The sequence below is a fragment of the Podarcis filfolensis genome (assembly GCF_964270895.1).
Source record: "Podarcis filfolensis genome assembly, chromosome: 14".
Lineage (NCBI taxonomy): Eukaryota > Metazoa > Chordata > Lepidosauria > Squamata > Lacertidae > Podarcis > Podarcis filfolensis.
Genome location: NC_139616.1, coordinates 37,962,613 through 37,988,023, shown reverse-complemented (window position 1 = coordinate 37,988,023; position 25,411 = coordinate 37,962,613). Strand labels below are relative to the sequence as shown.

Genomic DNA, 25,411 nt, shown 5'->3' with positions numbered 1-25,411 from the left:
CCTGGGTGCCTATTTTAGTGGTAGATTGGCAGCTGAGCCACTAGTGAATGGGACTGAAGCTTGGCTGCCATCTGTGGGGGCTGGCTGCCATCTTTATTTACCCAGAATTCCAATGCCTCAGCCTTTAGATCTTTAACAGGGGTGCCCAAAGTGTGGGAGGTCAATGGCGTACCTGTGTTGAACACTTGCACTTAATTGTAATACAATAAAATACAATATAAGGAATAAAAGTTTAAAATCATGCATCGTTGCTACAACAGAAGAATTACTGAGCAGATTTTAAAATTCCGTATATTAGTTGCCTAATAAAAAATAGCTATACAAAATTATGCGTGCCCATCTCTAACACTTTCCAGTTTTTCAACTCTTCTCTTTTGCAGGACTTCAGTTCTTCAAATCTCTGGTTGGATCTACATTGATCTTCTAAACATGATTAAATTGAACATTCTATAAGGTCCAATGGCAATTTCCCTTCGTCAGTGGCTCAGTGCTCTGCAGCGCCCTCTGGTGTCACATTTTAATAATGCATTTTTAATGCAATAAACGGCGAGTGTAGATCCACTCTCTGACTCCACAACTTCCTTCCACTAACTACCCCATCTTCTGGTTGGACTTATATTCAGTATTTCCACTCCTCCTGGCCTTTTAGTCAATCAGAAAGAGGACAGAGTCCTGGTTATGTTTCTACGTCCTGTGAATTTTCAGATTCCTAGGATGAGCTTTTGACCTTCCCATGCAGAACTTTTCCCCATGTACTTTTAACCTTCTTGTGAATTTTGGACCCGCTTGCCATTGACTCTGGCTCCATCCACTGTTTGGGCTCCCTGCCTTCCACCTCACCAGTCCCAATGGGTACCACCCATCACTGAGAAAAAACTATTTACTTACATAAACCTGAGCTCCGATTCTCTCCTGACTAAGACTTCCCGAAGTCTCTGGATCTTTGCCATCTCCAGTTCTATCTCCTCGGGCATCATGGTAGTTTCAGCCATCGAAATGATGTCAAGCTGATCTGTACAGGATTTAAGACAGACAGGAAATAAATGAGGGTTTGCTCATGTTGGCTTAAGAGTCTTTTAAATAAAAGAAGACAGAACAAATCACATGGAGTTCTTCCATCTTTAGGAAGAGTCACATACCTTAGATAGTGAGGCTTGAATGTGTTCAGGGGTTCTGATATGATATCATAAGCCTTCCCGTTTACCTATAAATAAGCTGAATATTCTCAAACTGTGTAACTATAGGGTATGGCTATAGGGTATAGCTATATCAAGCAGGAACTGCAATGCTCTTGTTTAGGGTTGCAGCCAGCCAGCCACGCCCTCTCGCAGGAGACTCCATTCCATTACCATTCTTCATCTTGGTTTTCATTCCCCCTAAAAGAAATGGCATTCAAAGCCCACAGAGCATGTTCAGTTCTCTTTGGGTTGTTGTTGTTGTTGTTGTTGTTGTTTTGTAGCTTCTCCCTCCCTCATTTTCCCCTTAAACATTTTGGGCAGTTTGGCAGATTTTCTGCTGAACCTGCTGAGCTCCATGGGGAGCTACAATCAGATCCTGCAGCTTCTGACATACGCAGGACCAGAGATAGCCACTGTGGTTCCTTCATCATTTTACACAGCACGGAGGGGGGGGGGAAATCTCAGATCAGCTGCTTAGCTACTTCCATCTCAGTGATCATGAAACAATAACCTCACTTCAACTTTCATGGTTTGGCTAAGTACTTCCCATTTCAAATACAAACTCACTTTTCTGGTTTTCTTCCTTTTTAAATGAAATTATTCAGTAGCTTGCTTAAAAGAATATTTTTGCACCGGTATTCCAGAGGAAGGTTGTGGAGCAATAAAGTATTTGTGAACACGGATTGCATTAAGACGGAGACCTCGGAGTTCAGCAATAATTTATGTGATGGCACAGCAACCCGTAGAAGGATCACAGGTTAAAAGCAGATGAGAGGAGAACCAGATGGTACAAGCTTTAAAACAACATCATTAGTGGAAATGGAAATCGTCACAATGGGCGGGAACATTCACTGGGGCTGCACAATAATATCACCTTGGATATATATATATATAAATACATAGGTATACATGAGAATGAGAGAGAGAGAAGTCACCGATTTCACAACAGCAGAGGTCAAAAGGGGCCACCTCAGATTCTACCTTTTGCTGGGTCAAGTGATTTTTGCTACCCTAAAAATTTCTGTTGCAGTTCACTCCATCTCCCTGCATGTCACTGTGGGAAGCAGAGTCCTGCTGGAGCAGACCAAAGGTCCATAGAGTCAAGTGAGTTCTCACACAACCTTTCTGTACACTATCTAGACAAGTAAGCAGCAGAGTTCTAGGGTACATTTGGGCCAGGCAGAAATACCCCAGGAGGTTGAGAAGCAGGACCAGTGAAGGGGATGGCTAGGGAAGAGGCATGACCTGGGAAGAGGGCCAGATAGAGAAACCTAGTTGGCCCCAGATCTGATATTCCCTATCTGTCAGGATGCTGTCAGCAGCTTCCGTCTGGTTGCCCAGGAATTATAAAGACAAGGAAAAGTTTCTTACCACCCTTCTTTATTTCAGTCTTCGCACAGAGAGGCTATAGAACCCAGCCTCTGGGATAATGCCGTTGTCCCAAGAGAATTTCCACCACCACCCGTCTCTCCCACTTCCTCATTCCTCTTCCACAGGTGCTTCTACATGCCCTCTGTCTTTAAGGCCTTTGCTCTCCTACTTTTAAGGCTCGCCGGGTTCTGGGAGATGGAGGGTCTGGAATGCTTTCTAATGACATGTCAGCCGGGTGTTGTTCTGGCTCTCCGATGATTTCCCAACTTTCCCCCTCATCTGCCTCTGACCTGTGACCTCCCTCAAAGCCCTGCTGTAAATCTATCCTGTCTTCCTCCTCCTTGGAGGGGTCAGGATGGGGAGACGGTCTCCACCATTCCTCCTCTGCCCAGTCCCTATCTTTGTTTTACAGCAGCGGTTCTCAACCTGTAGGTCCCCAGATGTTGTTGGACTACAACTCCCATCATCCCTGAACTCTGGCCTTGCTAGCTCGGGGTGATGGGAGTTGTAGTTCAACAACATCTGGGGACCCACAGGTTGAGAAAGGCTGTTCTACAGCATTCCTGAGGAGAAGGGCTGTAGATCATCCGCTACAGAAGGTTCCTGGTTCAATTCCTGGCATCCCCAGGTTGGGTTGTGAGGGCATTCCTTCCTAAAGCCCTGGAGAGCCAGCATGGACAATAGGGATCTAGATGGACCAAGGGTCTGATTTAGAAAAGGCATCTTCAGTTGCCGTTGTTGTTGTTTACATTTGCATACCATCCTTCATCCAAAAATCTCATGGTGGTTCACAGCATAAAAACACAAGGAAAAAAACCAAAATATGTAATAAAAACAAGAACAAATAAACCAATACCCCCCAAACTCATTTAAGAGGGGTATAAGATGTTAACCAGCCCAAGGCCTGGTTGAAGAGGAACATTTTTGCCTGGTGCTTAAAGGTGTATAATGAAGGCCCCAGCCAAACCTCCCTGGGAGAGAATTTCACAAATGAGGAGCCACTGTAGAAAAGGCCCGTTCTTGTGTTGCCACCCTCCAAACCTCTTGTGGAGGAGGCACACAAAGAAGAGATTCCAGTGATTATCGCAGGGTGCAGGTAGGTTGAAGTGATGTTCATGAATTTATAAACCTGACCGTTGTGCCATGCAAAACTGGGGAAAATATTGCTTTTTCCTTGCCTTGCTTGCTTTAACCGCAAGCTAATTTCTAGAGAAGAATTTTGTAAAGGCATTTTCAGGTGTCTGGGTTCTCTTTGTTAATGCTAAAATAAATTCTGTAAAGGAAGTCCCCAGCTGTCAAAATACTCTGCCTTGCGGACTGAAGATAATAAACCAAAATACACAACAAAGAGGTTTGCGGCACCTTAAAGGCTAAGTAATGTATTGTAACGTAAGCTTTCATAGACTCAAACCCAATTTGACCGATGCATGGAATGAAACATTAGTTGGCATGTATATAAAGTAGAAAATTGTAAGGTGGAAGTAGAATAGCAATGATACGCAAACATTACAATCAGTAATAATTAGAAATGAGAGGTTGTCACACCCCAAACCATCTTGGTAAGCCTTCCTCACTTCTATGCTTTCCTGAAAGCCTGATGACATTTTATCTCCCCACAGTCTGGGACTTTCAGAGTGATTTTGTAAACAGACTGCATTTGGATTCCCCAGGAAACTGCCGAAGATAATGAATTGGTGTCTAATGGACTGGAATTAATTCTTCCTCTCAACAAAAAGATCAATGATTGCTGTCTTTCGGGCAGTTGACTTGAATTGGGGCAGCGTGGGGGTAGAGGGAAGAGAATCTAAGTTTCTTTCCATTGCAGGTTTTGGAGCAATTGTTGAGGATTGTATTATTGGAACAGGATAGGTGGCCTGGAAGCCTCTGCTGCAAAACCTCCACAGATGTTGACCCCAAGTGAAATGCATGCACACAAATTCACTCCTTCAGCCCTGAAAATTTGGGGGAGCAACAAGTCAGCCTGGACCTCATTCTAAGCCACGCGAGGCGAGGTTCAGTCAACAGACAGACAGCAGTTTAGAAGGGAGCCATGACTGTCCCAGTCCAAGTTTGCTGCCTTGGGACGAAACTATGGAATTTAAGCACAACGCAACGATTTAGTGTTCCCCAACTGAATGTGGTCCTCAAGCTTTGGTTCTGGACACGAGCTTCTCAGCTGTGGTCTATAAAAGCACTGATTGACGGCGCTGCTGTTGACATTTCCCAAATCCCTTTCTGCCTTTCTCATTAAATGGTCCATGTTGCCCGCTAACTCTTGCCGCCTCCCTCATGGGGAAATTCTGACACTCTAATTATTCCTCGCCTGCTGTGTCTGTCAATTTTTAACAGCTCTACTTGGCTAAGTGTTTAATCACACAGTCCATGAGCATCACACTTTACCTCTCTCCCCATCCCAACCCACCAAAGGGGGGGGGCGAGCTTTTTAGTTTTTCTCATGTGCAACAAATAAATGACCTTGTTCCAGCCTTCAGTGACAAACCGTACCATAATTTCATCTGTTACTTCTGATGATTACATTTCAGAGAGATGAGGGAACCTACATTTCCTTTAATGCAAGAACCCCAATGCCTCTTTGCATCTCATTCTGGGTTGTCCTATGCCAGGGTTTGCCAAACTTGGATCTCCAGCTGTTGTTGGACTACAACTCCCATCATCCCTAGCTAGCAGAACCAGTGGTCAGAGTGTGGTGTTGTTCAGGTTCTGCTTGCAGGTTTCCCATAAGGATCTGGTTGGCCACTGCAAGAACAAGATGCTGGAATAGATGGACCTTTGGCCTCATCCAGCAATCACTTCTTATGCTTTTACAAGCTCCAGTCCTCAGCATGTCCGGTCTGTCCTGGAAAAGATGCCTGAAAGTCACTGCTATTCAGTGTAGACAGACAATTCTGAGATAGATGTGTTGGTCAGTATCCAGCTGCTTATGAGGTTCCTAGGTCTGTGCAACATCATCCTTTGCATTATAGTCTTGGTGAGGAAATTGGTAGCCCTGAGAATCAGGCCTTAATATCATTTACTCTAAATATTCAATTCAATCTGTTTCTGCCAGCTTAACTAATAAAATGCCTTTGTAGAAGTCTTCCAAAAGAACAAAGTACAGCCTAGTGCACAAAGAAGCATGCAAAGACTCGTTGCTTTCTGTGGTCTTAACTGCATTCAAATGGATGCTTGGATTGCAGTAGTGCCATTTTGATCATGACAACTCCCCGGGTCTCAGGTTTTCCATGCTTGATTTAGCTGCTTCCTATTCCTTTCGGGGGACATGGGTGGTGCTGTGGGTTAAACCACAGAGCCTAGGGCTTGCCGATCAGAAGGTCGGCGATTCGAATCCCCGCGACAGGGTGAGCTCCCGTTGCTCGGTCCCTGCTCCTGCCAAACTAGCAGTTCAAAAGCATGTCAAAGTGCAAGTAGATCAATAGGTACCGCTCTGGGGGGGAAGGTAAATGGCGTTTCCATGTGCTGCTCTGGTTTGCCAGAAGCGGCTTAGTCATGCTGGCCACATGACACAGAAGCTGTACGCCGGCTCCCTCGGCCAGTAAAGTGAGATGAGCGCCGCAACTCCAGAGTTGGCCACAACCAGACCTAATGGTCAGGGGTCCCTTTACCTTTACCTATTCCTCTCTCACAGGAAGGTTGGAAGCAGCCATATGCTGAGTCAATTGGTTTATCCAGCAGCAGTTTTGCAGGGATACAGACAAGGATGTTTTCCTACCTTGGGCCTGGAGAGGTCAGGGATCAAACCTGCGACCAGGTGCTCTACCACTGATCCAAGCCCCTTCCAGGATCTTCAGTCTTCTGTTTTTTATAACAGCCTGGTTCTCTCTTCCCACCCCAAAAATCCTAGTCTCACAGAACACCTCACCACCCCAGTAATTCTCAATCCTCCTCAACGCAGCATTCAAACACAATACAATCACAGGGGAGTCTTTGCAAAAGCGAGCCAACTTCATATCAGCCACTGGATATTCTCAGCCATCTCTGCAGCAGCTGGATAAATAATTCTAGATGACTGTGCCAAACGCAACAAAGGCCCAAGCAAGGCTGCTATGGAGATTTCCTTTCAAGAGCTGGTGCATGAAACACTCCTAGGCAGGCCAGTAATTAAATAGTTTGAGAGGTTGTTGGGGTTTTTTCCAAAGAAGCTTGGAAGATGGAGATTAAACACAAGGCTGCTGTCCTTGGATGCATTTATTTATTTTTAATATTACATTTATATCCAAGGATATAAATGGCTAAATTGGTTCTCCTGGGATGGTTATATAAGCTCTCAGTTTCAATGCGGCATGCTCCTGAACAAGTATCAGGGTGGACATACAGTGGTACCTCAGGTTACAGATGCTTCAGGTTACAGACTCTGCTAACCCAGAAATAGTACCTCGGGTTAATAACTTTGCTTCAGAATGAGAACAGAAATTGTGCGGCAGTGGTGCAGCAGCAGTGGGAGGCCCCACTAGCTAAAGTGGTACCTCAGGTTAAGAACATTTTCAGGTTAAGAACGGACCTCCAGAACGAATTAAGTTCTTAACCCAAGATACCACTGTACTGCTACTTTTTCCAATCTGCACAGGTCTTAGAACTTCTGTTGTCCCAGAGTGGAAGAAGCACATCTCTCCAGACGGCAGTAATGAGGAAACACAGTGGAAGCATCACAGAAACAGAAAACAGAATGATGTGTGGATGCTCCATTAACATGCTAGTATTGTGTCAATACCATTGCAGAGTACATTATACATTGAATAAATCGGGGATGGGACTGACAGGACATGTCTCAGGAAGAAGGATCCTGAAGCCAAATCTAATGAAGTAACAGTAGGCAAATTATAGCAATGCACAATGACTATAGTAGCCACATACATTTCACTGTTGGCTTCATGTCCATTGCACCCACAATCATTTCTTGTTTGTTTCCTTGATATCTCTCCAAGCTCAAAGTGCCACACATGGTTCTCCCTCACACCACTTAATCCTCATAGCAACCCTGTAAGGTAGGTTAGGGGCTAAGAGACAGTAACTGGTCCAACCAAGGTCATCCAGCAAGCTTCATGACTGACTGAAAGGTGATTTGAACCCTGGTCTCCCAGGTCCCAAGTCTGACACTCTCACCCAGGCATAGGCAAACTCAGCCCTCCAGAGGTTTTGGGAGTACAACCCCCATCATCCCTGACCACTGGTCCTGTTAGCTAGGGATGATGGGAGTTGTAGTCCCAAAACATCTGGAGGGCCGAGTTTGCCTATGCCTGCTCTCACCACTACACCACACTGGGCCTAGCAGGAAAAGGAAGCTTTCCCCCCCCCCCCCAATTAGTTTTTCTTGCCCTCCCTATGCTAAGACGAGAGTCAGGAGTCAAATAACCACAACAGAACTTGGAGACGAGGCATTTTGTCGATATCCTGTGTGTTTGCACAGGAACCACTAATTCCCCACTCAATAAGCCAAGTGCCTTAGGCTAACAAGCAGATATTACGGGCCCTGCTCTGTAGGCAAAATAAAATTCAAACTTTGGCAAACTTCTGCCCACCTCACACCCTGATCCTCAGAGGTGGGGGGGGAACCCAACACTGGAATCAACATACTACATGCCCTGCTGAACATTCCTCTTTAAAGAGTGTTCCTTTAAAAAAAAACAAAAATGCTTCCTCTCCTGATATGAGTCAGTAAAATGGGATTAATTAAGACTTCGCTGCCAGTTCTGAAGAGCAATAGCCAGAATGGCTGAGGCATCTCCGGTTGATTTTCTTCATACATTTGCCCTCTGAAAGCACTACAAGCAACACTTTGACTCCGCTGTTTGTTTTACACAGTTGCCTCTTGCTTGGCAAATGGGTTGGTGCTATTTCATAGCTGACTGCTGCCGTCTGAGGTGACTTTATGAAGCATTTAATTGCTCTCCTTTAGTGGCAGGTGTTCAGCACTTCCAAACAGGAGCAGCCAGACCCTGCCCTGACAGGTGAAAATGAGAGAGAAGCTTTGTAACAATAGGTGTTTCTCAAAGAGTGGGCTGGGACCAATCAGAGGCTACTTCTTTTAGGTGGGCCTCAGCGCCACAGCCTATCGAGTGCCTGCTCACTTGCTTGCCCCGCCCCATTTTGGTTGGACCAATCCCAGGACCAGCATCTCCTTCCATGATGATTAAAGATGGCCGGGAGGCAAAGAAGTTCAGGGGGAGAAGGGAGGTTTCCCTGCTTTGGGGTGGTAGGTGGTAGGGAAAGGGCCACGGGCCAGATGCAGATGAGGTGCTGAAGGGAATTAGAAGATTAAAGTTTAATATTTCAGTAGCAGTAAACTCCTCCAAATCACTTCTCATACAGAATTTAGTCTTGAAAAAGGCCTCCTGTTGTCTAGCAAAGCCTTCCTTCAAATTTTACTTTAGTCAAAAGGTGGGAGCCCACAAGAACCACATTGCCACATAATTAATTAAGGATTTTCACAGAAAGCTCTAAAATCAGCCAGCGGAACTCTAAAAAGACCGGGTCAAAAGGAACCAATTAATACACCTGTTTTACCAGTGAGGAACACTGAGCCCGAAGGATAAGCGATTAGCAAAAGGTCACCCATTCGAGAGAAACTTTTTCTAAATTATCAGCTATTGGGAGTCAGAGAGCCTTGCAAATCTACAGCAAATCACCCGGTAGATCCCAGTTTACCTTCTGCTAGGGGCGGAGGAGAGATTCAGTTCAGTACACAGGCTGGAAAAACACAGTCCATCCTTCGAAAGCCGCCCTTCCTGAATTTTGCGACACAGTTTTCCCCAGCCAAGTAATAGGTACCAAAATGCATATACTGGTGTGTGCATACACATCCATGCATCAGTGAAAATAACACAAAAAAATTGATTGTACAAGAAGAGAAGATCGCTTTGCAGAATTGTGCAAATTAGTGGATATTTCATACAAAAATGCATACAGTTGACAAATTTGTAGCAAAATGGTGGTGATTTTCATGAAGACTTAAACCAAAAAACTCTGCAAACTGGTGTAGAAATGTGGAGAACTGAACTTAACATTAGGAAAAAAAGAAACAAACAAAAATTAAGACAGAGTGACAGAGTCTTCCATCCCAACCTTCTGCCTACCCTGTGCTACCTAGAGGGTACCTGTCAGTCAGAGTAGACATCACTGAGTCAGATATATCAGTGATCTGACACCTGATATAAAACCCTCTAATCTCCTTTGCTATTGTGATTATTTCCATGTTCTCACGTTACCTGAGACATGTTCTCATAAATGGTTACTTCAGTACAACAGATTCTTAATATCTCTCCTTTTCTTACTGGGGGATGACTCACAAAACCTTGCTTATCACTGCAATGCACCGATGAAAGCATGAACAAATGCATCACTGCCATGGATCTGCTTCCACGAATAAAGGCCTTTTTTAAAAAATCATGCAGAAATAATTACGTTCATGCTGGGAAGACTCATGCTTCATCCTCCAAAGCTTGTCTGGTTGTTTTCCAGTGCCTCTTCTTTAACATATCTATTTTTGGTTTAAGATGCAAATTGAGGTTGTCATTGAGGTTCATTCATGGTTCTCTAGCCTTCTACAGAGGTACTATTATATTTGCTAATGCGTCGTAAACTTTTTTGAAAGGTTACTTAATTATTCATTTATAGGAGCATTTGTAAACCACCGATTCATTAAAAAAATATTACAGTGGTATACAATAAAGTCATGCGAACGTCATAAAGCCATTGAATCAAAAACACCAAGCAAATAACCATCACCGAACTGAATTAATTCTTTAAGAATTCCTGTGTGAAACTGAAGCTTTCCAGTAGCCAAAAATCTCTGAATGGTAGGTGCTACTCTGATTTCAATAGAAACAGTATTCCAAAGTAGGATAGCACACTGCCTAACGGTTTAGTTTGTATAGAAGCTAAGCACCAGATTGAGCTGGATGTAAGATTTTCCTCCACTGAAGAAAACACACAAATTGGGACACGTTAGGCCAGAATGCAAAATTCATGAGGGGTGGTGGGGGTACTGGCGAGATCAAGAGAGTAGATTCTTGCTCACCTCCTTGTCTTGGATCTTTTCCTACAAAATCTACAGGGATTCTGCAAGATGTCACATGCAAATTCTTCTTCTGCAGAGGGAAAGAATATTGCAGCAGAAATAGCTCAAAACTAATAAAATGTACGAACTTCCTCCTCCCTGTTATCCTGCCAGTTCATGCCATGTGGGCTGCACACTGCCTTGTTTCATGAGTGGGGGAGCAAGGCCAAAATTTGACTTCCCCCTCAGCCCTCACACTGCCTTCCCAAAGCTGGCTAAGCAAGGTGCTGGGCTTTGAGAAGGAGGTGCAAGGCTCTGGCAGAGTCCTAGAGCCCTCCCACCTCATTCCCAGAGCTGGAAAAGCAATAACCAGGCTTTGGGAAGGAGAAGGGAAGGCCTCCAGGGAGGTTGGTATAGGAATTACTTACAGGGTGATGGAGGATGACAAGGGGATGGGGGCCAGTGCACAGGAATCAGAGCAGCAGGAACCATCACCAGAGCCGGTAGGGCCCCTGTTTCCCCAAACACGGCAGGCTCCAAGGCATAGGGAGAAGCAGGAGTGGCACTCCAGGAGGCTGAGGCATGCAAGAGCCCACAGCCCAGCTCCCTAGCTGGCCAGGTGGGGCTCACTAGCTCTGGGAGAAGGTGTGTGATTCTTCAGCTGGAGTAGGCTTGGAACAGGTGGGGCTCACATGCCTCATCAAGCCCAGATGCTGCAATCAGCATGCAAAGTATAAAAAGGGCAGCGGAGCTGAGATGTTGGGTCTGCTTATCTGCCCATGTTGATGGATCTCAGCTTGGATGCTTGAGGATCTCTGTGGGACTTTGGACTGACTCTGGACGGGGGACTTGACATACTGACTTGCTGCCAGGTAGGCCAGGGGTTAAAAATAGCACAGTTTCCATGTTGAAGTACTCTTGTGGCCCTCTTGGTATAAAAAGTTGGACTATCTTGCTATAGCAGGCCCTCCAAGTGTCCCCATTTTCCAGGGACAGTCCCAGATTTACAGAAGCCATCCTGGTTTCCGATTTGATTCCAGAATATCCCACTTTTCCTTAGGACGTCCCTATTTTCACCTGAGAAATCTTTAAGGCTATGGAGTTATGTGACCCCCTGAACCAAGGAGATAAGCAACCATACTACATTTAGAAGACATCTGAAGGCAACCCTGTGCAGGGAAGTTTTTAAGTGTTTTTATATGTTTTTATGTATGTTGGAAGCTACCCAGAGCGGCTGGGGCAACTCAGTCAGATGGGCAGAGTATAAATAATAGTAAGTTGATAATGATGATGGAATAGGACGTCCCTATTTTCATCGAAGAAATGTTGAAGGGTTTGCTTTTGTGGACAGATGTGAGAGACCAGGGCTGGCCCACCCATGAGGTCGGCTGAGGCAGCCACCTTGGGTGGCAGAACCTCAAGAAGCAGTGCACCCCATCCCACTGCCTCCATGGCTGGTGGAGAGCAGCAGTAACTTTGGGCGAGATCTTGTGATATTCCATGTGCTCCATGAGATCTCGCATGATCTCGCCGGAACCCGACGCTGTCCTCACTGCTTCATAGGCAGCACCAAACAGCCCAGGTAGGGGAGGCATTGGTAAGGGGGATTTGGTGGTGGGGCAGGGGCGAAGAGGCAGCTTCCTATTTTGCTTCAGGCAATGAAATGGGACGCGCCTCCCCTGCGAGGGACAATCAGACAGGAAAATTCTCTGGGAAGTCTTTGCATATATAAATAGAAGTGAGGAGGATTAGAAGCTTATTATTCATTTCAGAGAGATGCCTTATCTTGAAGGGCCAAGATTAATTATTAGCATGATCCTGGTGCTATTGTGTGTCTGGACTTGTTCCCAGTATGTTATATAGACAAATGGAATTGTAAGACTTTAGACACATGTTATTTGTTGATTATTGGAGGATAGATGGATAGATAGATGTTCTTAGTTGACTCATTGTCTAGAATAATTTTTTCCTTTGCAGTTCTCTCCCACACACATTTATTCTCTTATTCTACCAAAAGACTCTGCTGAGTTGCCTTGCACAATGCATTTTGTTATGTGGAAATGTTACACTAGTTGTCCCTGTTTAATGTAAACTGGCGGAATTTCTTTCCTTTATCAAATACAATGATGTTTTGGTGGTGGTGTTTGTTTTAAAAAAATCAACTTAACACTTAACAGAACAACAGGAAAACCACAGCTGAAACTGTGGCAGCCTCAAATGAGCAGGCTGACTGTGGAGGTCCAGGGGAGACCTCCCAAGCCATGGAGAGCAGCAGAAATGGGGAATGCAGGACACACACACACCCCACACACACCTTTTCTGCTTTCCTCCAAGTGGGAGACAGAGAGTGGTGCCAGCAGTAGCAGAAAGAAGGCAGAAACCCATTGGGTAAAACAAGAGCCTAAAGCAGAGTTGGGGAATCTGTAGGACTCATCTCCCATCAGGCCCCAGCCATCATGGCCAATGCTCAGGGGTGATGGGAGTTGTGGTCCAGCAACATCTGAATGGCCACAGGTCCCCTGCTTTAAAGGGGCAGCATCTCCCTATAAACCAAGTAATATTGTGTTGCTCCAGCTCCTCATTTGTCTGCTTTCTACCTGCCAAATACTCACACCGAGCCAAGGCCATTGAGACTGGTAGGGTGGACAGCAGGGAGCCTAACAGTAGGTGGCGCCAGAGCCAATGACAAGCGGAGCCAATTGATTCTCATTTTTATCCCCATCCTCCTCTCTGTTGTGTTCTACAAGGGCAAAGCTGAGACTTTAGAGGAGGAAGCTGTCACAGGCAATGCCCCGCCCCCTCTGGCTTGGTAATAAATAAGGAGGAAGGGAGGGAAATCTATGAAATCCAAAAGCTTCACCCCGTGTCTCTCATCAAATTTAACCAAATCCTGCCACCACCGCCACCCCTTCTTGTTGTTGTTGTTTAGTCTTTTAGTCGTGTCCGACTCTTCGTGACCCCATGGACCAGAGCTATGAGCTATGCCATGCAAGGCCACCCAAGACGGACAGGTCATAGTGGAGAGTTTTGACTAAACGTGATCCACCTGGAGCAGGAACTGGCAAGCCACTCCAGTATCCCTGCCAAGAAAACTCTGCCACCTCATTGTTGTTGTTGTTGTTTAGTCATTTAGTCGTGTCCGACTCTTCGTGACCCCATGGACCAGAGCACGCCAGGCACTCCTGTCTTCCACTGCCTCCTGCAGTTTGGTCAAACTCATGCTGGTAGCTTCGAGAACACTATCCAACCATCTCGTCCTCTGTTGTCCCCTTCTCCTTGTGCCCTCCATCTTTCCCAACATCAGGGTCTTTTCCAGGGAGTCTTCTCTTCTCATGAGGTGGCCAAAGTATTGGAGCCTTAGCTTCACGATCTGTCCTTCCAGTGAGCATTCAGGGCTGATTTCCTTAAGAGTGGATAGGTTTGATCTTCTTGCAGTCCATGGGACTCTCAAGAGTCTCCTCCAGCACCATAATTCAAAAGCATCAATTCTTCGGCGATCAGCCTTCTTTATGGTCCAGCTCTCCCTTCCACACATCACTACTGGGAAAATCATAGCTTTAACTATACGGACCTTTGTTGGCAAGGTGATGTCTCTGCTTATGTCTCTGCAGATGTCTCTGGTGATGTCCCATAGCCTTGTACAAAACTACAGTGGCTAAGTGGGTTATTGCAAAAGTGTGTCAGGCCCCCTCTGGCTCCCTTTGAACACCAAATGTGTGCAAAGCTTTGAAACCAAAACTCAAGGAAATGTATTCCAAAGCTATCTTTATGATTTACTGGCTTAAGGGTGGAGTTTAGGTCAGCAGCCCAGCAGCTATTTCTGAGGGTGAATGTTATAAGACACCTTCACTAAAGGTGACTGTGGCAAGCAGATTCCAGGCACCGTAATAATCAATACAATGTAATAAATAAATGGGAATGCTTTCACCCCCACCCCAAAGAGTCCTAATGCTGGGGTGGGGAGATTATTCAATCATACTAGAATACGTTTAGCATGGAGAGCTGTTTTGAGGCTGGTTGAAACCTATGAAAGGAACGATCAGTTATTCAAATGGCAGCAGCTTAGCCTTTTTTAGAAACGGTAGATTCTCGAGGAGATTAAAGAATGACCAAATGCCTCCATGTTACTCTTGGATCCAAGTCATATTCATTTAGTTTCTACGTGAGCCAAGGCTTTTAGCACAGTGGCACCAGTAATTTGGAATGCTAATGAAATCTGACAGGCACCTGCAATTCTGATATTTCATCGCCTGCTGAAAACGTCTGTGTTTCCCCAAGCGTTTTCGAAGAATTAATTCAATTCAGTGTTGGTCATTTGTTCTGTGTTTTATGGTTTTATAATTTTATGATGTTTTCGTGGCCTTATGGCACACTGCCATCATATTTTTTAATGACTTGGCTGTTTATAAATATTCTTCTAAATAAATGAAATTACGAAGATGTTTTGACTGGAAACGTGCATTAAAAATAGCAGGATCTGCCAACGACACAAGAGTCACTTAAGATAGCAGAACGGAAACTCGAGTATCCCTCCGGCTTATCAGTAGCTTTGACTCATTTGTTATCTAATGATGGGGAAATGAGGTTTTACCAGTCACCACATTGGGTTTCATAGGCAGGGAGCAGCACCAAACACCGTCCATGACTCAAATGCTGGACCCCCTGTGGCTAAGTGAAGGAAAGGCACTCTCCACTTTGAAAGAATTTAGTCATCTAATCCAACCCCCCTGCAAGGCATGAATTTCAGCAGTTTCCCATCCAATCTGAAACCATACCAGACCCTGCTTAGCTTTGCAAATGTGCTAGCAGTTTTACTGCTGCACCACTAGGGGTTAATTATAATTTAATCATAAAACTGGAAATTAAATTAAAGCATCAATCCTAAGAATGCTTATTGGACATTAAGTCCCTTAAAAGCAGTGGAACTTCCTTTGGAGAAACTGGGATGATATTCACTTTTGCTCCTCTGCTTCCCAACAGTCGCATCTATACTAGACATTTCAAGCACATTTACAAAATACAGTTCCCAGAATTCTTTGGGGGAAGCCATGTGCTTAAATGTATGGTGCGGCGGATGTTACGTGTATTTTTTTTCCCAATGGTCCAACGCTGCATATGCAACTAAAGAACAGGACGCCTGGAGTCTTTTTCACAAACTTTGTGAGGGAGAGCTAAGGTTCGTCTGCTTCACACAGCTGCAAGATGCTACGTACTAAAACCAGTGTTGAAAAATAATTCTTCAAAATCAGCTTTGTTGGACTGGTCATGTTGTTCGGATGCCTGGTTATTGTCTTCCAAAGCAACTACTCTATTCCAAACTTAAAAATGGAAAGCATAATGCTGGTGGTCAACCAAAAGGTTTAAAGACTCTCTCAAGGCAAATTTTTAAAAAGGTAGTATAAACACTGACAACTGGGAAACACTGGCCTGCGAGCGCTCCAATTGGAGAACAGCCTTTACCAAAGGTGTCATGGGCTTTGAAGATGCTCAAACTCAGAACGGGGGGGGGGGGGGGGAACGTGCTAAGAGGAAGGCATGCTTGGTAAACCCTCGTTGTGATCAGCTCCTGCCTGGAAACCAATGTCCCCACTGTGGAAGGACATGTGGATCCAGAATTAGCCTCCACAGTCATTTACGGACTCACTGTTAAAACCGTGTTTATGATATAAGATAACTAAGAAATTCTTGGAAGTAACAAAATAGGCCTAGGGATAGAAAAAGATTAGTATAGTGAAAATTATGGACTAGAATAGAAAGTAAAGATAAGAAGTTTGTAACTGAAAGAAGATATTTGTGTTATAAATATGAAATTGGAAACTGTTAAATATGTGATACACTGAAATTCAGATTGGAGGGTGTCGAGGAAGTCATATAGCAATGTAATTTAACCAGGAAACAAGAAGAAACAATTGTTATTTTTTGTTGTTAAGTTTTTATGTTGTGTGTGTAATGTTTTTTCCTTTGTGTTAATGTTTGTGCTTTATAAGAGAAAATTAATAAAAAATTTGGGGGGCGGGGAAAGAACCGTGTTTATGGAAGACAATCTTACTCAGCTACGAGTGATCGCCAAAGAAGAAGACTAAAACTGAAATGCAGCAACTGTATTCTGATGAGTTTAGGGTTTTTTTTAAAAAACATCTTGAGCTAGATGGCAACCCTCTTATTTGCTATATCGTACAGCTGTGGTTCTCTAAAACTATGGGCAGACTCAGAGATCACAGAACACTTGGAGGGAAGGATGTAGAAATGTTGGGGGGAGAGGATCCTGAAATATTTTTGTTTACAAAAATAATGGATTGCTTAATAAAATAAAAAAAAACTCAGCAGTTTGCCATAAAAATGCAACTACCACTATAGAAACATAAACAACATTCAATAAAATTACCGTCCAAAAGTGGGTGAAAACACAAGTGTATATCTCAAATGAAAATGAGCCACATACGAAACAAAAATTAAGCATTTCAGAGTCTAGGAAAGCTCGGGTAAACGTAAACATTTTAAAGAGGTGTTTAAAGGTCACTGCTGTCTCCACCTTGTGAATTAGCTGAGAAAAGGCATTCCAGAGGACTGGGTGCAATTGCTCAGAAGGCCTGATTCTGCATTGTCACCAAGTGACAATCTGCTGGTCGTGGAATGACTACCAAGGTCTCTTCAGAAGATAATACAGATCAGCTTGGTCTGTACCAAGGGAGGTGGTCTATCTGGGGCTTCAAACATCAACTAGAAAGCTTTGAACTTGGCTTGGTAGCTAATAGCCGGCCAATACAGATATTTTCATACTAGTACAGCTGCATTTTGCACTATCTACAACATCCAAACCAGGTGTAAGTGTAGTCTGACATACAGCACATGGCAGTAAGATGAACATGGGGTTACCAGTGTATGGACTGCCATAGCAAGGCTACCCCTAACTAGGATTGGTTGTAGCTGATGCACCAAGTTGGGAATGGGGTGCTCAGAGCCACTGAGGTCACCTGGGACTCTAGTGACAGCCATGGATCTGGGAGCATCTCCCAAACTTTGAGTCTGCTCCTTCAGAGGGAGTGCAGCCCCATCCAGAGCTGGTGCACAACTGGGAACCACCCATCTGCAAGGTCTCTATCTTGTCAGGATTCAGTCACAATTCATCCGACCCATGACTACATCCATGCACAGGTTTGGGAAATGCATGGCCTCTCCTACTTCTGATGTTACAGAGGAATAGAGCTAGGTACCTGTATTTCCTCGTGACTGCGCCAAGGTGGAGTCTGAGATGGAGGTGGAGCATTTGAGGAAAGGTTGTAGCATTTGAAGTTTTTGGTTTGGAGAAAAGGCAAGCAGGAGGTGGCATGATAGTTTATGAAATTATGGGTGGTGGTGGTGGTGATAATATATTTATACCCTGCCCACCTGGCTGGGTTTCCCCAGCCACTCTGGGCGGCTCCCAACAGAATATTAAAAACATGATAAAACATCAAACATTTAAAACTTCCCTAAACAGGGCTGCCTTCAGATGTCTTCTAAAAGTCAGATAGTTGTTTATTTCCTTGACATAAGTTTCCCCCCTCTCTCATAACCCTAGAACTCATGGACATCCAGTGAATCTGGATGTGTGAAGATGCAGAACAGATAAAAGAAAGCACTCTTTGCATGGTGCATGGTTAAACTTTGGAACCCATTCACACAAGAAGCAGTGGTGGCCACTTGAATGGCTTTCAAGAGAGTTGAACAAGTTCAGGGTGCATCAGTGGCTACGTTCCATCTCTATGGAGGAAGGCAGTAATGCTTCTGAAGGCAGTTACTGGAAACCACATTGATGGCGGAGAGAGTGCACTTGTGTTCAGGTCCACGCCAACAATGGGGACAACTCCACTATGCCATCACCTCAAACCATGAAAGGAGATTTTGGTCCTTAGTTTCTGGGGCATTTAGCACCAGTGACCTCTCTTCTCCCCCTAGTGGTTGCTACCACTACTTTTTGAGTGTCTTGCACAAGGATCATCCCAGTGGGACAGCCTGTCGTCATTCTGTGTTCAGGTCCTGTTTGCAGGTTTCCCACAGGCATCTGGTTGGCCACTGTGAGATCCGGATACTGGACTAGATGGGCCACTGGCCTGATCCAGCAAAGTCCTTTTATGTTCTTACACAAGAGGCAAGGTAAAGGTAAAAGACCCAGAACACAAAGCTAGGACATCTGTATCACTGAGAGCCAGGACACGTGAATAGGTTGGGTGTTGTTTCACAAAATATGTCAACTGTTGCACGTTGGATATGTGTGGATGAGTTCTCCCCCACTCAACCTTTGATGGATTTATAAATTGTAGAGTTGCACATGAATTATCCACATTGCTTTTGAAACTTTGTAGTCCAACCCCCTGCAGGAATTTCAACTAGATGACAGGTGACCATCCAACCTCTGCTTAGAAACCTCCAAGGAAGGAGAGTCACTGCCTCTCAGGGCAGTCTGTTCCACTGTCAAACAGCTCTTACTGTCAGAAAGTTCCTCCTGATGTTTAGTTGGAATCCCCTTTTTTTTTTTTTTTTTTTTGTATCTTGAAGCCATCAGTTCGGGTCCTAACTTCTGGAGCAGGAGAAAACGAGATTGCTCCATCACAGCCCTTGAGATAGTTGAAGATGGCTGTCTTATCTCCTCTCAGTCTCCTCTTTTCCAGGCTAAACACACCCAACTCCCTCAACCGTCCTTCATGAGGCTTGGTCTCCAGACCCTTGGTCATCAGAGGATTGGACAAATCTATACAGGCTGCTAGCCATAATGGCTCGGTTCACTGTCGGAGGCAGTATCTCTCTTTTGCTTCTTTTTTTCTGTCACGATTGCAAATTTTTTTAAAAAACAAAAACCCCTCCAGCCTACCAGCGCTGTGAAAATCATCCCCAGCACTGACAGAGCTGAAAAAACCGCTAGCGGGGGAGAAATGGCTTCCCCACCTCCCCCGACCACCAACATATGCGTAAAAATGCATCAAATGAGTGAAAACTCCATATGGAAGTGCGAACGAGGGCTGCTATTTATAGAAGCTTGTAAATCAGGGGGTTCTCACTCTGCATCACGGAGATCATCTTCTCTTTTGACTGTGAAGCAATAAATTAGGAACACGGCAAACTGCTTTGTAGCAGGTCAGATCCGCTGTCCGTCTAGTTCAGCACAGTCTCTTCCAGGGGCAAAAAAAGGAAGTGACCCCCCCTCCAAATGTTGTTGGACTCCAACGCAGTGGTGGAGAGCAGGTGGGGGCGGGGCTGGTGCACATCCTGGGGGCAGGGCGGGGTGCCCAATGCAGGGGGGCACTGCGAAGGCACCCTGGGGATCGCGCTGCCGGGGGCGGGGCACTCCCCCCGCACTCCTCTTCCTCCAGCAGTGCTCCAACGCCCATCAGCCCCAACCAGCATGGCCTGTGGCCAGACCTGAAGGGCCAGACCTGAAGGAAGTCCAACAGCACTTGGAGGGCAGGAAGTTCGCTGCCCCTGGTCTGTTCTGATTGGCTGTAGCTCTTCACTTTCTACTTTATTCTTCTACCTGGAGATGCCAGGGTTTGAACCTGGGGCCGTCTGCAGCACGGCGTATTCTCAGCCAGTGAGCTATGGCCTCTTCCTCAAGACAGGCCAATGGTCCATGATGATACTGTCTACACCAGGGGTCATCAAACTTTTTCAGCAGGGGGCCAGTCCACTGTCCCTCAGACCTTGTGGCAGACCAGACTATATTTGGGGGGGGGGGGATGAATGAATTCCTATGCCCTACAAATAACCCAGAGATGCATTTTAAATAAAGGGACATATTCAATTCATGTAAAAACACGCTGATTCCCAGACCGTCTGTGGGCCTGATTTAGAAGGTGATTGGGCCAGATAATTTGCCTACCCATAGTCTACACACTGACTGGTGGCAGCTGTCCAGGGTTTCAGGCAAAGTGTCTTTTTTCAGCTCTGCCTGGAGATGCTGGGGTTTGAAACTGTGACCTTCTGCACACAAAGCAGTTGCCCCTGAGCCATGGACCTTCCCGCTGTGGTAAGAATTTACTTCTATGCCACTTTGTTTGTTACGCAGGTGAGGAACCACCTTTTAAATAAAGCATGGGAATCCAGGAGGGACCCAGTGTTTATTGCAGCTATTGCAATGGGTCTCTGATTCTTATATCGCCCCTAATATGGGAAGCTGCCTTATATAAAGTCTGGTCATTGGGCCATATTGTTCAGTATTGTCTACACTGATTGGAAATGGATCGCCAGGGTTTCAGGCAGCAGAGAGCTGCTGTCACTTAGTGTAGACAAAAAGGAGTTGGGTGGAGCAATGGTCCAACTTGGTTTAAGGCAGCTTTCTATGCTCCTATGACTAATAGACTTATTATGACATAGCACTTAGGAAGTAGTCCTTAGTTCACAAAAGCTAGTCATCCAAATATGGGCTGTAACCGATGCTGGTCCGACTCAGAGTAGACCCATTGAAATTAACGGACACGGCTAACTTTTGCCCATCAGACTCAGTAGGTCTACTCTGGTTGGGATTGAGTTGGGTGCAACCTTATGCTTATACACAGGTGTATCGGTACGGTCTGTGGCAATTCAATTAAAGCTTAAACATATGCAAAATAAGCACAGTCACATTCATAACAGCAGTAATGGCTAAGGACACAGTCTGTAGTGGGACAGGAAGCCCTTATCTCTATTCATACCCAAACAAATAGAATCAAACCAACTGATAAGTTGTGATTCACCCAAACAACATGCACCTTGCCCCCAGCAGTGACAGAAAGTTAACAAGAAGAAAAATCACTTCTGGATTCTTATAACATTTCCAGGAAACTAATTCACTTTATGATGCCATAGTGGTCGATACCACAGCACCACAGCTAACCCCAGTCTTGTCTATTACTTATTTATTTCATAAAACCTATACACCATTCAACTGCAAAACAACAGCAACAAAGCCGTTTGCCAAAAAAAGTGTTCTACAGTGTGATCCTATGCATGGCTACTCAGAAGTAAATCTCACCGAAAACTTACCTACCCAGGTAAGTTTGTTTAGGAATCTCTATATTTAGGATTTCCTGGGAGTAGAAGTGTCAATTTTGTTTCTCTCGGTTTCTCTTTTTTTTATTATTCCTAAATTCATTTCTCCGCATTTCGATGCAGTCTGTGTTTTTGTTTGCTTTTAAATGCTCATAAAAATTCACCAGCATTTCAGTGAGGCTTTCTAATAATGAGCACAATTTTGTCTGCAGTTTTGACTAACGCATACATTTTTGCAAGCAATTTTCCCCTTGTACAAAGCATTTTTGTATGTTTGCTTCTATATTCATTTTCACCCACACTTTCCCCCCAGTAGATGCATTTCAATAGACGTTGGCGAGTTGCAGAACAGCATCGCAAAATCTGAGCAAGCGCGGATTTCGAAGGATGGCTGTACTCCAGTTCTCATATGGTTTGGGAAAGTACAAATGGGATAGATTCAGCTTTAAATGTGAACTGAATCAGATTTCTCCCCCATCCCTACTGGGAGTAAGCCAGTGGTGTCTGATCCATCAGGGCCTTGTCCCACCAACTTCAGTCTGCCTTCCTCAGAGGATTTTCTCTGCCAATTATTAGATTTGGCTCCGCCTACCCATAAGTCTGGGGACGCGGGTGGCACTGTGGGTTAAACCACAGAGCCTAGGACTTGCCCATCAGAAGGTCGGTGGTTCGAAACCCCACGACAGGGTGAGCTCCCGTTGCTCGGTCCCTGCTCCTGCCAACCTAGCAGTTTGAAAGCACAAAGTGCAAGCAGATAAATAGGTACTGCTCTGGCGGGAAGGTAAACAGCGTTTCTGTGCACTGCTCTGGTTCTCCAGAAGTGGCTTAGTCATGCTGGCCACATGACCCAGAAGCTGTACGCCGGCTCCCTCTGCCAATAAAGCGAGATGAGCGCCACAACCCCAGAGTCGGTCACGACTGGACCTAATGGTCAGGGGTCCCTTTACCTTTACCCATAGGTCTCACTGCCTTTTGCCCTACCAGTCCTTATGGGCACCAGTCACCACTGGAGTAAGCCCTATTGAACTTCTTCTGAATAGATGTGTCTAGAATTGCACTGCTAGTCTGGTTCAGCTCTGTTTTGGGAATCACCAAGCCAACCAGTTCTGAAGCAATGCCAACCACTGCAACAAAAACTATCGCTGCAATGGAAGAGGTAGGTGTTGGGGGGAGAGTTAGATCAAAGTGCTGCTGGAAACTCTTATCAAAGTCTAGGGATGGGGTGCCAAAGACCAAGAGATGCAGCTGAAACCCAACGATGAGAGCAACCAAGGCAACAGTTTGAAAGCTCTTTGGTGTAAGATGTGGGGCAACCTCCTAATAATGTACATTGATGCACATCATCAAACTGTAGAGGGGGGAAGTACTTTCCTTGCCTATCCCCAAAGGGAAAAGGCCTTAACTCAGTATTAGAGCATTTGCTATGAATGCAGAAGGTCCCTGGTTTCATCCCTAGCATCTCCAGGTAAGACTGGTTAGGAGAGACTCCAAGTCTGCAACCCTGGCAAGTCGCTGTCACTGAGTGTAGACAATACACAGCTAGATGAACCAATGGGTCTGAGTGGGCACAAGGTAGCTTAGTGTGTCCTGAGAGGCTGCCACACCCAGAAAGCTTCTCACCAAGATCAATTCTACACTTTCAGGAGAAACCTGAAGGTGTTTTATATCCCAGGAGTCCAGGACTTTGAGTGATTTTTGCAACCAATTCTGGGTGCATCTTGATTTCCCAGGAAAGTGGCAGAGGGAACAAATTGGTGCATAATCAACTGAATTTAATTCTTCCTCCCAATGAAAAGGTTAACAGCTGCTGTCTTTGGGGCAATTGACTTGAACTGGGAGAGGTGGGGGGGGAGAGGATCCAAGCTTCTTTGGAGGTTTTGGAGCGTGGGTGATGGTTAATGCTTGTATTCTTGGGAGAAGCAGGAAGGCTTGAACTGACAACAGATTTGGCACACAAGAGCCTTTGTTAAGTCAGCCTGTTCAGCATGTCTGAAACGCCATTGACAAGGGACCATCCTCCCCCTCGCTCCCGTAAGACATCATCCATGGGGCAGAACAGAGTGCATAGATGTCCCTCTTGCCCTTCTCCTACGACTTAAACTGCTGCTAGCAGTTTTCTTTTTTAAAAAATCCACATGCTATTGTGATGCTATTTGAGAGAGAAATAACAAAGGAAAAGTCTGCCTCTGAGATGCTTCCACAAACCTGCCTCTCCACCCCCTTCTCTAACAGCAAAGCACTTTGCCAGGATTTGTCTAGTTTAGGGATTGGGGGTTGGTGGTTTTTTGGTTGTTGTTTTTTGCAAAGGCATAATAAAGTACAAGTTACAAGGAGTGGGGCAGAGGGAGACCACCAGAAGATCCCCCTTTCTTATGTCTCTCTCCCCAGTTTATTTTCTCCCACTAAGGGGTAATAAGAGAGAAACCTTTTTCTCGGAGATCTCTCCTCCTCACAGCCTCAAAAAGCATCACCAGAAAAGCACTAGAGAACATCCTTGCCAAATATAGGCACAACTCCCTTTTGTTCCTAGGAAGCAATTGCTCAGTTGCACGCCTGCTTGGTGATACTAGAACAGAGGGAGGGAGTGTGTGTGTGTGTGTGTGTGTGTGTGTGTGAGAGAGAGAGAGAGAGAGAGAGAGAGAGAGAGAGAGAGAGAGAGAGAGAGAGAGACTGACAGACTGACAGACTGAAGGCCATTTGGAGAAGGGCTGTTACTGGTGCTTAGCATGCAGAAGGTCCCAGGTTTAAATCCTGGCATCTCCCAGTAGAGCTTGGAAAGAAACCTCTCTGAAACCCTGGATAGCCACTGCCATTCTGTGCAAACAATATTGAGCCAGAGAGGGATCAATGACTTGACCCAGGATAAACAGTGTTCTTCTGCTTTGGGGAAGGGACACAGCTCAGTGAGAGCACCCGCTTCTCATGCAGAAGGTCCCAAGTTCTATCCGCGGCGTTGGGATTAGAGAAGACCCCTTGCCTGAAGCCCTGGGGATCTTCTACTGCCAGCCAGTGCAGGCAACACTAAGCCAGGTGGACCTATGGTCGACTGGGCAAAAGCAGCTCCTTACGTTGTTGATAGCTGCCCAGCTCCCTAGCTTATCCTATCCGATGCAGAAACAAGGGGAGCCGAGACCACGAAGCCCGCATGGGGAGGTGGGAAGTACTTACTTCTCCCTAGCCCCTCGGCTCGCCACGCCGTCTCCTCCACCGCCCCATAGCGTCTCAGAGGCTTCTCTGCTTCCATGCTGGCCGAGATGGATCTCTTTAGCTCCATGCCGGAGCCCTTTTCTGCCTGGGCCCTCTTCCCTCGGCTGCTTGGCGGGCTCCCCTTCCTCCTAGCAGACCATCCCAGCCGGAGGAAGGGCTTGAAGGAAAGGGAGACGCAGAGGGACTGCTCGGTGCGCGTTTCTCGGCTTGTTTGCTACCAACGCCGGGGCTGGCCAGCCTCGCTGAGCTCACTGCATCTCCCTCCGTCGCGCTGGTACCCAGAGGAGGAGGGGAGGGATGCAGCGCGCATGCTCAGTGCGAAGATGCTCGTGAAAGGAAGCGCCCGAGGGAACGCAGGGGAGGGGAGGGGGAAGCAGGCAAACAATGAGGGCAAATATGCCGTAGTGGGGATGGAGGGTATGTATATATACATATTGACTGAGTATGGGGAAAATGCTAATCAGTGCCCACACATAACAGGGGGTCAGAAGGAGATACTGTAAGCTTTTCTGAGTCTCTGTGCTATCTGTGTGTTCGGGCGTGGGGTAGGGAGGGAGAGGCAGCACCCCAAAAAAATCCCCAGCCCTAAGAGCGGAGGTGCCAACAGAGCAAGACTTTGGGGCAGAAGAAGTTTAAA

The 25,411-nt window shown here is 45.7% G+C and overlaps 1 protein-coding gene across 1 annotated transcript in view; it reads right to left on the bottom strand.

Moving 5' to 3' along the window:
• LOC310748997 (bMERB domain-containing protein 1) overlaps nucleotides 1-25,039 on the bottom strand; it is a 35,762-nt gene extending 10,723 nt beyond the window's left edge. Inside the window, exons 1-2 of the mRNA XM_083585425.1 lie at nucleotides 24,736-25,039; nucleotides 889-1,012 (exon numbers count right to left, since the gene is read on the bottom strand). Coding sequence (XP_083441551.1) covers nucleotides 889-1,012; nucleotides 24,736-24,841 — 230 coding nt within the window. The 5' untranslated portion in view covers nucleotides 24,842-25,039. The remainder of the gene's footprint in view (nucleotides 1-888; nucleotides 1,013-24,735) is intronic.
• Nucleotides 25,040-25,411: the final 372 nt, after the last annotated feature.